Here is a 15,692-nt window from a genome sequence, read left to right as displayed (position 1 = left end):
AGACATTTAAAGGAAAGCAAAATCTGGAAACATTTTCAGTTTATATTGTGAATGTTTGAGTTTGTAAAGAAGAAAGCAGACAATGCTACTTTTTTGAACAGCCTCATATTTTCCCCTTTTTCTGTAAATAACACAAATTAGGGATTTTGAGCTTCATTCACTATTTATACATACTTCTATTATTTTTCTTTTATTCTTAACACAACTGTACATTTTTACAAAAAAAAAAAAATAAAGTAACAAATGGTAAAAAATAGACTAAAAGAATAAAAACTACTTTTTTGATCAGTAGATTTATATTGTTTACCATGTTAGAGAAAAGGTACTAATAAGTATGGATCGTGCCATCAGAAGATAATATTACCATATTTACATGGAAAATAATGACATTGATGTTGGTATTACACTGGGTTCAGGGTGACAAACAAATGTATTACAAAGAGTATTAATGGTTTTCCAGGTCTCAATAAATAAATTGATAAATTAGCGTTATGGTAACTTTAGGATCTAGTCCTCGCTGCAAGCTCTGAAGAGGTGATCTTGTCCCTGTCCCTACCCATTATTTTGGATCAATCCCCACACGGTTCCCATGAATGTTTTTACTTTGTCACCCCATCAATACCCCCATCTATAGCCAACACCATATACTTCAACTGCCACAGCTGTATGCTTTTTTTGAGACAATGAATACTTTTTTTTACTAAAGGTTCTAAAATAGCACAAGATGCGTGCTTGTGCTGATGTAGTTTTAAAATTTTAGTTGTTGTTATTTGGACTTATCCTTGTTTGACCTGCTGAAACTAAAATAATGGCTTTATTTTCAAAACTATTTATTGGCAATTGCTAGAGGCTCTTGTTGTGTTAGGGATGAGAAAGGGGGTATGCAGTTGGCAGCAATCTTACTAGAAAGGGGGATCATAGGCAGTACAAGAACAGCTTGGCTGGGGGAGGGGGAGAAGACCAGAAGAGGAGGAGCCTGCTGGTATGGCACCCTGGATATATACATACCATTTATAATACATCAATATTGTTACTGCGGTACTTCTGCATCCCCCCCACTATTCTTTGGGGTAGTGCCCTAAGGCTCCCACCATAATTGTACATTACTGCAGTAAAGAGGATTTTAATGGTTGTCTTGTCGAATGAAGAGCCTGTAATTTTTAAACTACCTAATATAACCCCAGCCCAAAACCTGCACATTTAGGCATTTGAAGCAGATATGGGCAAAGGTGCCTGCAAACAAGCATCCCCAAAACCAAAATGGTGTGAGGGGTATTCTGCAATGGTTTTAGCGATTCTAGATGGAACCAGGTACCACCAAGTGAGATCATAGTTGGCCTTCATGACATTGGCAAAACTTTTAGCAGTGAAAACCCATAACTGGTCCCATTCTGTCTTTTGTAATGAGATGCCAAAACCCTCCTCCAATTTTACAGCATATTGAAGAAAACAGGAATGAGTGACTGCAGGAACTGGGCATAAATTAGAGAGATTTTATCAAGGTATATATGGATTTTGGTACATTATTGTTTCAATGGTGTTTTGATGGTGACATGCCTTTCAAAAGTTTCCTGGAAATGTTTAACAGGAACAAAAGGTTTGCCCAGAGAAGATAGTGTTAGCTTTGCGGGGACATAAGCAGTTTAATGCCACTAGACCCAACAAATTGGTGAATGTGAATTGAATGTAAACCCATTTATAAACTCTGCAGGGTTGGTGTTCCTAAGCTCAAAAGTTTTGATTTCTTATCCAAGTTAAGAAAGTTGATGTTTTTTGAAATATTAAGGAGATAAAATAAGTTATTTTTGTTAATTAAATACAGAAACCTATTGCAACTAATCCTAATTCACACTGCTGAAGATGGACCAAATGTCTTCATGTTAGATTTAGCACTATACACTTACCAATAGATGGTACCCACACTGGTAAATGGAAGTATTTATCAGTATGTACATATACTTAGAGAAATCACTTGGCTGGTTCAAAATTCAGATAAGCAAACATCACATTCTAATTTATTGGCTTTTTGAACTTGCATGCAAAGATTCTAACATCATATTGATCTTCCCATAAAAACAACCTGCTTTAGCGGCACACTTTTCACACTTAGAAGTGCTCTGTCTTATGGAAATTTAGACGTCAGCTGTAGCATGGTATTTATAAAAGCACAGCACGGAACGTAACAAATAATATATGCTTACATAATATGTACTCTACTTCCCACACACTGCATACCTGCCAAGAACTGAAATATTATAATTGGGGCACTCTAGAATCATTCTTGCACACCATGAGTCTTATTCTTGGAGTGGAAAAAAAGAATAAAAAAAGTGCAGAAAAATAATAATTGTGAGATTAACACTTTAAAACAGACAGAAGATTACAACAGTGTGAATGAAGCACTGGTTTTAAAAAAGAATGATTCTGAAAAGCACTCGAAGGAAATCGCTTCGACAGTTTCATCCACAGAATACCTTAGCTTTTTTGTAACCCCCCAAGAAAAAATTGCCAGCTCGATATGTGAAAAACCAATGAGCTAAATTTACTAAATTTCTTACCTTTAGACTAGGCATTTGTGTCACTGCAGCCTCCTTGCAATAACAGGATTACTACCGTAGACTTATAAATCGTCAGAGTGGAATCCAATTGTGAACTGCAGGAGAGACGCCAGAAAGGCTGTGTGATTTCACCAGCACTTAGGGTGAAGCTGGATGTTTTGATAGGAAATGCAATATACTGTTTATTGCTAAAGATATTTTTTAATATTTATTGGGCTAGTGGTCTTGGAGCCGCAGCAAACTGTAGGTAAAAGGACAATTAAAAAAGGGAAGGTATAAAGGTTTTTCAATCCTCAATTTTTTTTTTTTATTAAATATTTTTTTTTTGTATATATAAAAATAAAACATAAAACAGGCTTCTTAGAACCCAATAAGTTAACAAAGAAACACAACGAAACCTCATAGCAGGGTTATGTGCTTCGAGGCAAAATATGTTTGACAGAAATTACCAAGAAGGATGATACTCAGCGTTAGGAGCAGGGGGGGTATTTTTATTCTACACTGATCCGCCAAAACATTAGGACCACTGACATACGAAGAGAATAAAGTTGGTCATCTCATTTACTATGGTACCTGGGTAAGGGTTGGATATATTAGGCAGAAAACCAACAGCAAGTTCTTGAAGGAAATGTGTTGGCAGCACGAAAATGGGCAAGTTATGAGGATGAAAGACTATGCTAGGGTACAAATTTTCATGGCTAGACAACAGAGCATCTCCAGAATAGTAGGCTTTGTGGGGGCGTTCCTGGCATAGAGTAGTTACTACCAAACAGAAGAAGTACAACCCCTTCTTGCAAAACAATAAATCAGTGGGGGTTTGTATTGTCTGGTTCCATCCTACAGAAGTTAGAGTACCATAAATGGTTGAAAAAATGTAATGCAGGCCATTAAAAAAAGGTGTCAGAACACAAAGTGCAGCTACCATGTTGATCCCTTTTTTACCACCAAAGTGTCTACACTGGGCACATGGGCTTCAGAAATATGCAGAAAAGAACTATGGGAAGAAGCATTGTGATATATACATATTATCTGCTAAAAATGTCTTGGTGCTACTTATCACAGGACATCTTCAGATGTCATGTGGACTCCATGCCTTGATGGGTCTGACCTGTTTTGGCAGCAGTAAGTTGACCTCAATAAATGGTTTTATTGTTTTGGCTGATGGGTGTTTTAGGAGAAATTGTAAGATTTATCTGTCTAATATCATTTGGTTTGGTGCTTTTTTTGGTGAAATTTTGGTGAAATTTTGGTAGGCTTTGATCATATGTGGCCAGGAGCAACTTTACAGTAAGGATGTTATGGAAACAGCTATAGGATTCACAGTTGATAAATCACAAAGGCTTCTTAGAAGGCTTCATAAAGATCTGCCACTGCTGTTGGTGTGTTATTATGAGTTCTTTTAAACAGTGCTACAACTCATACAAGAGAGGCGGAACCACTTTACTAAGAGGAGACCAGTTTTAATTGGTACATTGTTACCACTAGAAAAAAAACATATCCCAGATATAAAACCCTATAAGACATAGTTGGTCCAGAGGAAGGCAAAAAAACCCCTGGTACAATTTTCTTCAACAGGGGAAAAAAAACCTTCCTGATTCCATGAGGCAATCGGATGTTCCCTGGATCAACAGTCACTGTTATTTTTACTTTAAAGCCTTAATACCCAGTTATAACATCCAGCTTTTTCTTAAAGCAATCTATAGTAGTTGCTGAAACTATTTCCCGAGGGAGCCGATTCCACATTTTCACAGACCTTACAGTGAAGAATCCCTTCCTTATCCGGAGTGAATAATGGGGAAGAGAGTTCTCTATATGGACCATTTATATATTTATACATGGTGATCCATTCCCCCTTATGCGTCTCTTCTCAAGGGAGAACAGATTCAGTTCAGCTAATCTCTACTCATAGCTGAGCTCCTCCATTCCTTTGATTAGTTTAGTTGCTCTTCTCTGCACTCTCTCCAATTCCACAATGTCCTTTTTGTGAACTGGTGCCCACTTACTTTACTAGCTTTAGATATTGCAGCTTTGCATTGCATGCTGTTATTAATTCTATGATCTACCAGAACCCCCAAGAATTCACCGCTGGCACCACCCCCGGAATTTTCTATTGCTGCATGCATCAGAAGATGCGTTGCACAATGCACAAGTCCTGCATTGTGCTTTGCATCTGCCTGGAGATGCGAGCAGCAGCAGCGTTGGTGGATGCGTAGGGGGTGGGCCAAGGTGGGACATCGCCACTCGCATCACCTGGAAGATTTGACATCTTCCTGGTAATGCAAGTTGTGATGTATTACTTACATCATTTCAGTACAGTTAGATGTATTGAATTACTGTAGGTGAAAAGGAGTCCCCTTTGATCTGTATATCACAGCAGTGAAAAAAGTATAAACAGTTTTAATGTAAAACCTAAATTGAACCCTCTATTAGCCCTTAGGTAACCCTAATTAGTTTTGTTTGTTATTCTCAACAAGTGGCAAAAAGATGACCTTACGCGGTTTCTAACAGTTTACATGCACCAGGGATCCCTAATCCATTGGAGATAATGTGAAATCATACATAACTTTATGGGAAATGCTGTGAATTGGGTATGATAATGTGGATGGTATATAACTTTTTGTAGTTGGGGATTTTGTATAACAAATAGAGAAATGCTTATGAGAATTTACTTTAGGTATATGTTATTTAAAATACGTCAGGCAAGATAATAGATAATATATAGTAAGTTTAGAATGTGATGGTCAGTTGGATAAGATAGTTCTGTAACTTGAAATATGAACTGTCTACTATATACTACACCATGAGGATACTATAGACAATTGTAAATCTAGAGCCTACGTTAGCTGGTAAAGTTTGGTGCCCCCTCCACTATCTGAAATATTTATGGATAGGTGTTAAGCCCCTGGAAAATCTCTACTTGACAAAGACATCAAACATACAGCAGTTACATTCTACAAATTCATTTTTTAATTTATTTTATTGTTCTTTGATTACAGCGTGTGCATTTTTTGTCCCTTCGGTTCACAAATACTCTATAAACATTGCTTCATACAGTAAAGTATCAGAAAAGTGTATTTTCTTGCCCATAGTAATCACTTAGCATCTTCTATTCATGTCAGTTGTTTTCCAAATACACTTTTAACGTAAACATCCTTTGAGTATGGTTATACAGTACATATGTAGGAAAGATTCCAGTTATTTATGTAGTGCTAGATAACTCCTGAATGTTGTTACAAGCTAAAATTCAAGTCAAATTTAGATTTATAAAATGAGTTTTAGGTAGAACACCAGCCAAACATGTTCTCATTTATATTCAAGTAATGCCTTTTCCTTTTACAGCAAACACAAATCCCTTTATTCTTCAGGCACAAGACCTTGTCCCCTGGTGAGGGTTAGGGGATAGTGGAAATGAGGTAGTTGATTTTCCAAAAAGTCTATGACAAGTTCTTGAATACATTCCCATGGGGTTACCAGGTCCCAATTACACTTGAAACATTAGATTTTGTAGACTTGGCAAAACTCAGTTGGCATCAAATTCAAAAGGCAGACTGGGAATTAAATCAAAAGGGATTCTCACAGATTTTGGCACAGTGGTGAATTCCTGACATATATCTGTTTCAATGGTGACCCAAGAGGATATGGTGCCGAGTATGGCACCTAATAACACAGCAGTTCAGTTTAACAGCACAGATCCTGATTGGGCAATACCTAAAAGTCAAAGTAAATATCTCCCTATTGCAAATCCTACACTGTGATTTGTTTATTTCATGGCAAAATTTGCCAACAACTACAGGGAGGCGATAAGAGAGGAATAGTAGTTAGAATACAAGTAGCTACATGCATCTGTATATTTGAATAAACTGCATAGTAACTTACTTAGATTCCAAGGAGCTACAATCTTCCTAGCAATGGACGCATAGAGTGCCCTGGCTTGGAGGTAATGTCCGATATTCATTCTACAGCAATTGGAATAAGCATCATTTGAGGGTCAACAAAATATTTCTTTAATAAAGACTGTGACATAAAAAAATGAATCTATTGCTTACGATTAATTCAGCCAGAGAGAAAATGCCAACCCTCCCTTTTAGGAATTTCTCCCCAATGGTTTTGCCAGATAAACCTATTTTGTCATCAAATCCTATGTATTTACCTGAAGTGTTATCTGAAGACAGATTACATGATGCCATTCTGCCTACTTTTATTAAAACCTCAAAAATCCCAAAGAAAAGAAATTCAATAGACTGAATAAAATTGTGTCCATTAGAATACCCTAACAGATTATGCCCTTTCACTTGTGCACCATGTTGGTGGTACACAGTAAGGGATGAAGTGGTGTGGGGGGAGCTTTTTAACATTTTGGGAATTGTGTTTACTGCAGAAAGAGAAGCCAGTCATCTCAAGTAGTTAAAACCGTTAAAACCATGACACTTTTAGTTCTGATTGGAATGGAGAAGGGATAAAACCTCTACTAGGTTTTCAGTGCTCAAAATGTCCCCACTGTAAGATTTGCCAGCACAGGTAGCAATAAAAACCTGAGCCTTCTCTATGACTCTACTGCTGTCTGTGCCTCTAATAGAGAGATTTCCCATACTTCCTGTCCTGAACACAAAATCACAAGGAAGTAAGGGAACATCTCTGCAAATCAACATGGGAATACAAATGTAACAAAGGCTGTACCCCACTCCTCTATATGAAAATGTAAAAATTACCATTTTGGCTGAAGTTGTACTTAAAAGCATATGGCCATATTCACCTAACTAAACAAATTCTCTACTTGCCCTATCAAAATAGGCATACAAATAATAACTACAGTAAATCAATAATCAGGTCACTTTGTAAAATGTTAGAACAAGAAAATAATTATTATTTAGCATTAAATAATGGTGAATATATCAAATAACTCTAAATAATAAGTACACAAATTATTCTTGATCAATACAATATCATGAAGGAGTAAAATACATCAGATTAAAGGCAAGCTGAAAGTACCTTGTAATCAATCATACAACTAAAAACAGACAACTCTCCTCATAGAGCTGACATTGTGAAATTCTCAAGACTATAAAATAGAGACCATGCTCCTAAAACAGAGATGAATGTCTCCAGTGCCAGTATATCCTGGACATTGTGCAAGTGGACCTAACCATTTTTCTGCCTCAGAAAATCATAAAAAGTCACAGTTTAACAGGAAGATTTGCCAGTTATGAAGTGCTTTGTTTCTATCATACCATTTTATTTACTATAGGGCATCTAAGTTCTACAGTGGCAAAAATTCCTGCTTATCCAATATGGAAATTAGCTAACCCTGGGCATAAATAAAATTTATGTGGCAGAATAAAATATTTTTATTTTCTCAGGTCCAGACTTTCGATAATGTTTACTCTGAATGCCTTAACATGACACATATACCCTTTGTCACTGTGGGCATTGATATTTTATAGTAGTTACTCAGGTTTTTTTTACATTGGTTTTGGAACTTCATGTTTCATAAATTACAATAATTTAGTTTAATTGCATATAAAATTAGTGGCAGTGCTCATTTCTAGTATAAATCAGGTGGATATATAAAATATATGTCTACTGTTTTCTGGCAGATCATCAGCCACTCACATTACCACATCTGTCCTAGATTGCATCCAGTCCTGTGATTATTACAAGACACGTGTTTACTTCGTTGGAAAGCTGAAGGGCACTTCTGGATTGAAGGCCAAAAATGGCCACAAAATAGTTTAACTCATGTTTTCTTGGAGTTGACATGGAAGACCTTGATTTAAATGTTCATCTGTGCATAATTCTTTGTGACACAGGTGACAGAACTGATGTCCTAAAATCCTCCAGGTACAGGATGAATGCGGAATAGACAGATCACTTGTCTTCACTGTCAGATGGGCTAGACTCACGGGGTAGAAGATGCCGTCGACTTCTTTCCCATAGTTTGCTGACATTGGCAGTCTCTGTCTCACTGCTACTTGTAAAGCTGTCTCGGAAACTAGCCAGAGGAGGACGTACCTTTGCACCCTTCTGAGTCACTGAGCCTTCTATGGCTTTACGGAGCTGAAATAAAAAAAGAAATAAAAAAAAAAAAAAAGGTTTAACCTTGTTTACACGTTATACTAGAACAAACTGCATCCATTTACCAGTATGAATGCATTTTTAATAAAAAGATAAAAACATATGACTAATTCACATATATGCACTGCAGTTAAACAAATGATGTGGCATTTTTGTACATTTAAAATTGCTAGACAAGCCTGCTAAAACAAAAGAAAAAAGTACACAAATCCAACAGTTGTACATGATTTAACCACCTGGCTGTTAAACCCGACCTTGGATCGGGGTAAAAACACTTGCAAAAAGTGTTTAAACCCGAACTTTTCTCACCAGGTGGTTAAAAATATACACAAACGTTATATTGCAATCCAATTGTCATGCATTGTATGACAATCCGATTACAACTGAAAGAAAATACTTACCCGGTCCCCGCAGCTCCTCCAGCAGCAATAAAAAATTTGCTATTGCTGCTGGCATCTGCAGTGAGATGTGAAGCACAATGCAGAACTCCTGCATTGTGCTGTTCATCTAGGAGGAGGAGGAGGAGGAGGGAAATCCCCCCCTCACATCACTCGGAGGATGAGTCATCTTCCAGTGATGTGATTGGTGATGTATGGGGGTGTGTCTGGGAGGGAAATTTAAAAGCAGATTACCATGTAATCTGCTTTTAAATGGTTTTTACAGTACAAAAACACCACACAACATGAAATAAAAATAAAAGTACATTTTTAATTTTATTTTTAGATTACATTGTTGTCTAATATTTCATTATTTTTTTAAATTATTATTTATAATTATGTATTATATTATAATTTATGATTATAATATAATAAATAAATATAATTATCATACCCGGGAGTTACTCCTAAGAATTACAAGCCCACAATATAAACAAAAATTTCTATGCAAAAAAAAAAATAGGATAGGATTTTATTAAAAGTACTTTTTTTTTTTTTTTTTCATGATTGTGTGTTTCAAACTTTTTTTTATATTCATGATATCTACTAGAACCCTGTTCGGACATATTTCTGTAACTTACAGGTCTACAATTTAAAAAAAAAATTTAATGAAAAACAGTGTAACGCTTTTGGTACAGAAATCTAGACATCAGTGTAACGCCCAGGAGGTTAAACACATCTACAACATACCCATTCTCATTATTTTCTCCCCACTTAACTAATGTAAAAGACAAAAAAAGAGCTTTAAAGAACCATACAAAAACAGGTGATTAGTTATTAAATGACCCTCAAGGCTTAGTCTACACACAGACCGTTTCCCCAGCATTCAACTTCCCATACATTTAGATGGGATAGTCTACACCAGGGCGTTTGTAGGATGCACATTTTTGATCTTTTAGGAAAATGCTCCTTTCTGCATTTTTTACCTTTTTTTTTTAACTGCCTGTAAATGCCAATAGACACTTATTTAAATCAATAGGAGTTTACAATCCTTTATAAGCATTTTAAACACTTGCTGCAACACCTAAAAATACTTTCAAACTCCCATATAAAGAAAATCTGCTTTCTATAAGCGTTTTAGGCAAGCATTAAAAGACTTTTAAACACTTGTATAAACTTCTATAAACACATTTAAAAGTTAATTGGGCATTTATAAGTGTTTAAAAAAAAACAGTCCTTGTGGACTAGTTAAAGAAGTATTTGCCAGGTAAGGAAAGGTTTAGGAAGGTTTTGGTTTACTTTACAAGCCTTGGACATCACTTTGTAACAGAATTTGTTATTTGCTTGGACAGTTCTATAGGATCCTTTAGCTACATTTTAAAATATGAAGAAACCCTTATAGCATTGCTAACATGTTTTCTCCCTTACATTACTTATTGATAGTACTTACCTCTCTTAGTGTTACCATCCCAATTAGTCTCCCTATAGAGGTGACATATGCATGATCCATTCCAAGCAGTGAGAAAATAGTGTGAGCCTAAGGAATGAAAAGAACACTATGAAAATAGGGAAATGTGCCTTTTATGTATGCACAGTGCATTTATTTATAGCAGCCAATCATATTTCACTGTTCTGACTGATCTCAGTTGGTGAAAAAGGAAAATCTTGGTTTTAGGACTAATTGCATATTAAGGATAACTGAATTGGCTTGCTTGATGAGACTTATTGTGGGAGATGGTATTATAGTAATAATTTATTATTATTAAACAGGATTTATATAGCGCCAACATATTACGCAGCTCTGTACATAAGATAGGGGAAGCAAATGACCGACAGTTACAGACAGTGACACAGGCGGAGAAGAGGACCCTGCCCTTAGGAGTAAAGTTGCAGGAGAAAAGTGTTCACTGTGCAAATGCCACAAAATAGACCCATTTACAATATGCCAAACAACATCTAGACAAACCTCAAAAATTTTGGAACAAAGTCCTTTGGAGTAATGAGAACAAAATTTAACTTTATTGTCACAACCATAAAAGCTTTGCTTGGAGAAGATGCAACAAGGTCTATGACAAAAAGTACACTATACCTACTGTGAAGCATGGAAGTGGGTCTATGATGTTCTGGAGGTATATGAGCTACAGGGGCCCAGGGAATTAGTGAACAATGTTCCAAATTTGAGGTCTAATTGACCGTTCAGTGGCCACAGCAGTAAGAAGAAGGTGTTGGAGCGGCCATCACTTTTGCTCGATCCTAATATCATCAAATCATTTTTAGGAGATCTCAGACAAGAATCATGCCTGGAGAATAATGAGTACTTTTTACCACCTGCGAAAAGCAAAGGTCTCATCCACAACCATCACAAAGGAACTTTATGCCATCATTGATGCTAAAAAGAGGGCAATATAGCATATTAAGAACCAAAATTATGCAGACTTTTGAACATGGACCATGTCATAGTTTTCTTTGTTGTTTTGTATAATGGTTGTCCTATTTTTTGATGCCTTATAGTTTAATTTGGTATATATTTGATCCCAAAAATGCAAACAAAAGGTGTTTTGCCTGATCACTCTTCTTTAAAATCTGGATATGTACACCTATGAGCACAACAGTGTGTGAGTGTGTGTAATTCATATATATTGCTAAAATCAGAAGAGTCTAGGTCCTAATGGTGACCACTTTGGGCACCTGATGTCACTGCAGAAGTATACATATATACACACACAACTGGGTGGTATCAACTATCCCAAGTGTGACTCCTTCCCCTGAAGGGCCTATTAAAGACATAATTTCAGTAATTATTTCAAATGCTTATATACCAGAAACGTCTTCTCAATTCAATATACCATTTCAAAAAACGATTTTCACTTAAATATTCTAATTACAGTATAGATGTAAAACCCAAATTACAAAAACAAAGTTTTGATGATAGGGTGAATCACTTGCTGGCCTTCAATATGGTAGTGTCATTACCCCCCAAAGGATTCTCTGTCATGCAAAGCCAACAAGATGGAAAGTTCAGCTTCTAGACAGTGACCTTTTGTTATACCAGAGAGGTAACCTGGTTATAAGAGTCTAGAGGAAATACAGAAAGCTGTTGGGTGATTCAACCATTCAATGCAAGGAACGGTTAGAAATATTACTGTATCTGCTAAAATACTGCAGTGAAAAGGTAGTGGTAATCCTGGGAACGTTATTGAGAAATCAGAGAAAAAAAAGTGTATAAATAGGGAATGTTGGTTATATTTTACTTTATGAAGAGATGTTCTTTCCACCAACTGGAAAGGTGCTGGATCAATCTTGCAGTTGTTGAAATTGATAGTTTCATCCAGCTGTTGTTCTTCCCACTGTATAATCTAAAAAAAAAAGATATAATTTTCTATGTTTTTATTAAAATCTTTTTTCATACAGTATTTACTGGAAACTTGTCCTGCACATGTAATCACTTTTTGTCATTTTCTTTTTTTACTAACTTTTAATTGGGGTAATTAACTGAATCCACTGCCAGGATACAATCATGTAATAATGCAGAGAAAACCTTTGAATGGGTGAACTGGATGTATATGGAAGGGATGTTGGAATATGTAGAATGAAGGGAAATATGGGATCATGTAATAGGGTTGTTTGTTGTATCCCTATCAGCTTGATTAGATAAAATGGTCATTGGTTTACCCTTTTGTCATAATAATTTATCTCCCATTATCTTTATCTGACCCTAGAGACTTTATTATAATTATTTACTCTGCCCAGGACATTACCAGCCTCCAACTAGCTGAGACACATCAGAAAGTTTACTGCTTTGTAGATAATCCTATTTGCCATTACTAACCCATGTATCTCCTTAGCCAACTTACCAGGAGAATGTAATGTATATGGATCCCCTCAAATTTTAGAGGCATGTTTTTTTTCTGCAACTTCCTTAAGCGTCAATTGTAAATTTCCCGATCTCTCTCCACACCCAACTTTTATTTGCTCTTTTCCTCCCACTTCCCCCACTGTCTTGTTTTACATTTCCTAATGCCACTTTGTATCTTGCTAATGGTTTATTATTTTATGTTTATGTGGGCAACGAAATCTAGGATTAGGGTATCTTAAGTTTTTTTTTTTTACTGTTGACACGTTTAAATCTTCTCCAAGACTCATACATCTACAGAAAAGTTGTATTTAGTGTCTGAAAGTATACCACTAGTTACAGTCTTAATTTTGCACTGTACATTATTAGACTCATTGCATGTCAAAACAAGACCTTCACTGCTGTCCATGTAAGATAATCATCCCACATTGCCCACATTACATGTACAAAGGTAAAATATATTTAGGTTACACTGTGCATATTTGTTGTATATTATAGCCATTTTTTAAGTAATCATAAGCCACAATATAAAGTACCACAGCTAAAATACTTAACAGATAGCTGAACTCTATTCCAGCTGCTCATTGCTTACTAGGTCTCTATGGAGCTTTGGGCAATTATTGCAAAATATAAATAATAAGAACAAAGCAATCTGGTCATGCCTAAAAAATTCAATTTTTTCTGCATCTACTAAATATAAAAATATACACGTCACAGAAAATCTAAGCAATGTCAAACAATTCCCATTTCAGAAATGTGCCTTATCAACATATTGAACCCCCTAAACTTTTGATTCTTATTGGAGTGTAAGACTTTAAATCAGGCTGCTATTGGGACACCTATGGTTAACCTTAGATTACCAAAAATCTATTAAAATTGTGGGGATAAAGTATTAATAGGTGCCCTTTATGTTGAATGTACACCCAAAAGTTAACATTTTTGGTATAGGTAAAGCCTGACAGCTTAAGTATTTTTTTTAATCTGAATACTGCAAACAGTATGAACTCCCTGTTATAATTACGGTCCACTTGGAAGATTTGGGTGTTCAACTATCTGGTTCATAAATACAAAAACCAACAGGAAGCGCAAAAACTGTGAAGACCCAAAAATGTAAGCACATATCTATAAAACAAAAAAATTGGAAACTTATATTGGAGATATGAACACATTTTACTTTTTTCATTCCATCATAGACAAATTGAGGAAGAGCACTATATTTATTGCTCCATAGTCTTTTGCAGCAGAATCTAACATAAACGATACTGTCTCTTTGTGTCTCCAAAAATGTCTGTAATATACAGGCCTTTATGTGACATGACACTGTCAGTGTGCGCCTGTTATTGGAAGTGGCATTTATGTAGAAAGGCACTTAAAATGTAAAAATGCTGCATAATCAGCTTCTGACATCAAAACTTATCTGCCAGGCTAATTAGTGCAAAAATTAACTCTAGAACACAAATTCCTTTAACTCTTTTTGTTGTATAAAAGGTACAATACAAATTAAACTCCATTGCCAGGTAACTGAAGGAGATCAACCAGAGCACTCACCTGTGATGGGGACATAGTATCAATCTCATCCATATCTTCACCCTAAAGCACAGTACAAATCAATGTTGCAGTGTAGAGTCTCATTTAACAAGACAGTGTAATGAGGCCTAAGTTTCTAGCAGTATAAAGATCTATGGTGTGCAGAGACCCATGGTGACATATCAGATTTTAACTTTTGTCAGTTAAAAAACAAAGCATAACACAAAAAATACAATTGGCTATATGCAATTAGTTGCTTATTTGACTTGTTTGTTGCTTAATTGTCGTTGGAAAGGAGCTTTGACGATCCTTTCCAACGACAAAAGACTGCACGATGCATGAATGAGCACTGTACTTACAGCACCGTTCTGCTCTATGGAGAGGGAGGGGAAGAACGTTGGAGCGGCACCCTGCTACACTCTCCTCTTCACTTTCATTACGATCGTTCTGGCGGATCCACAGACGACGGAACAATGAGCGCTGTACAGATTCTCGTCTGATATCAGCCCTGAGGCGAAAATCGGACGAGAATCATTTGACGTGTGTACGTAGCCTTAGAGAGAGCTCACTATAAGTGTATGCATATTTGCATTGGTATACAATTGTGTACGCGTAGGTTATGCAATAGTTTTATTAGTGTACAATACATGCAAGTCTTTATGTACTGTTACAAGCAGAGACAGAATAATTAGGCTCAAGGTAAGGTTATCCTGTGGCAATCCTTTTTGCCCAAGTTGCTGGAGTGACACTCTCCACGACAACTGAAAAGAGGAAGGCTGAATACTTCACGGGGCATTAAGGGTACACAGAAAGAAAAAAATAAAAAAATAAAAAAAGTCACCAGGAACCAAGTAAAAAAATTTTTTGCACAAGGACTTTGCATGTCTCGTCTGCCGAGAATCTCTACCTCCTATTGATTTGTATTTGTTTGTTTGTTTGGGGGACTTTAACCAGTAATACTTTCCCCCTGGTTTACTGTAGGAGCTCGGCCCCCTGAACTTCCACTGGGTGTTAGACTTCTGTCTATGTTGTTGTGCAGATGAAGCAGCTTTGATTCCAAGCAGAAACTGGATATATGCTGTGTATATGTAAAATATTTTTAGAATTCTACTTATGAACTGATAAAATCAAGTTCTCCCCATAAGATTTTATGTACTACTAGGAATTAGCATTATTACCATGTGGGTAGGTATTGCTAGAGGCACTCTGAAAACTTGTTGGGACCACTGGAAACAGTAGGTGGGATATTTAGGGCACATTCACACTATGGCAAACACTATGGTGTTATGTAATGCACATTACATG

The 15,692-nt window shown here is 36.2% G+C and overlaps 1 protein-coding gene across 1 annotated transcript in view; it reads right to left on the bottom strand.

Annotated features, from left to right (window-relative positions):
• Positions 1-5,516: 5,516 nt before the first annotated feature.
• Positions 5,517-15,692, bottom strand: part of CLCN2 (chloride voltage-gated channel 2) — a gene marked incomplete in the record, with an annotated part of 74,509 nt that continues 64,333 nt past the window's right edge. The window contains 4 exon segments of the mRNA XM_072408398.1: positions 5,517-8,612; positions 10,458-10,544; positions 12,259-12,363; positions 14,409-14,450. Coding sequence (XP_072264499.1) covers positions 8,424-8,612; positions 10,458-10,544; positions 12,259-12,363; positions 14,409-14,450 — 423 coding nt within the window.

This window comes from Pyxicephalus adspersus, chromosome 4, assembly GCF_032062135.1.
Source record: "Pyxicephalus adspersus chromosome 4, UCB_Pads_2.0, whole genome shotgun sequence".
NCBI lineage: Eukaryota > Metazoa > Chordata > Amphibia > Anura > Pyxicephalidae > Pyxicephalus > Pyxicephalus adspersus.
The sequence above is the reverse complement of the archived record's forward strand: the minus strand, read 5'-3'. Positions and strand labels throughout refer to the sequence as shown.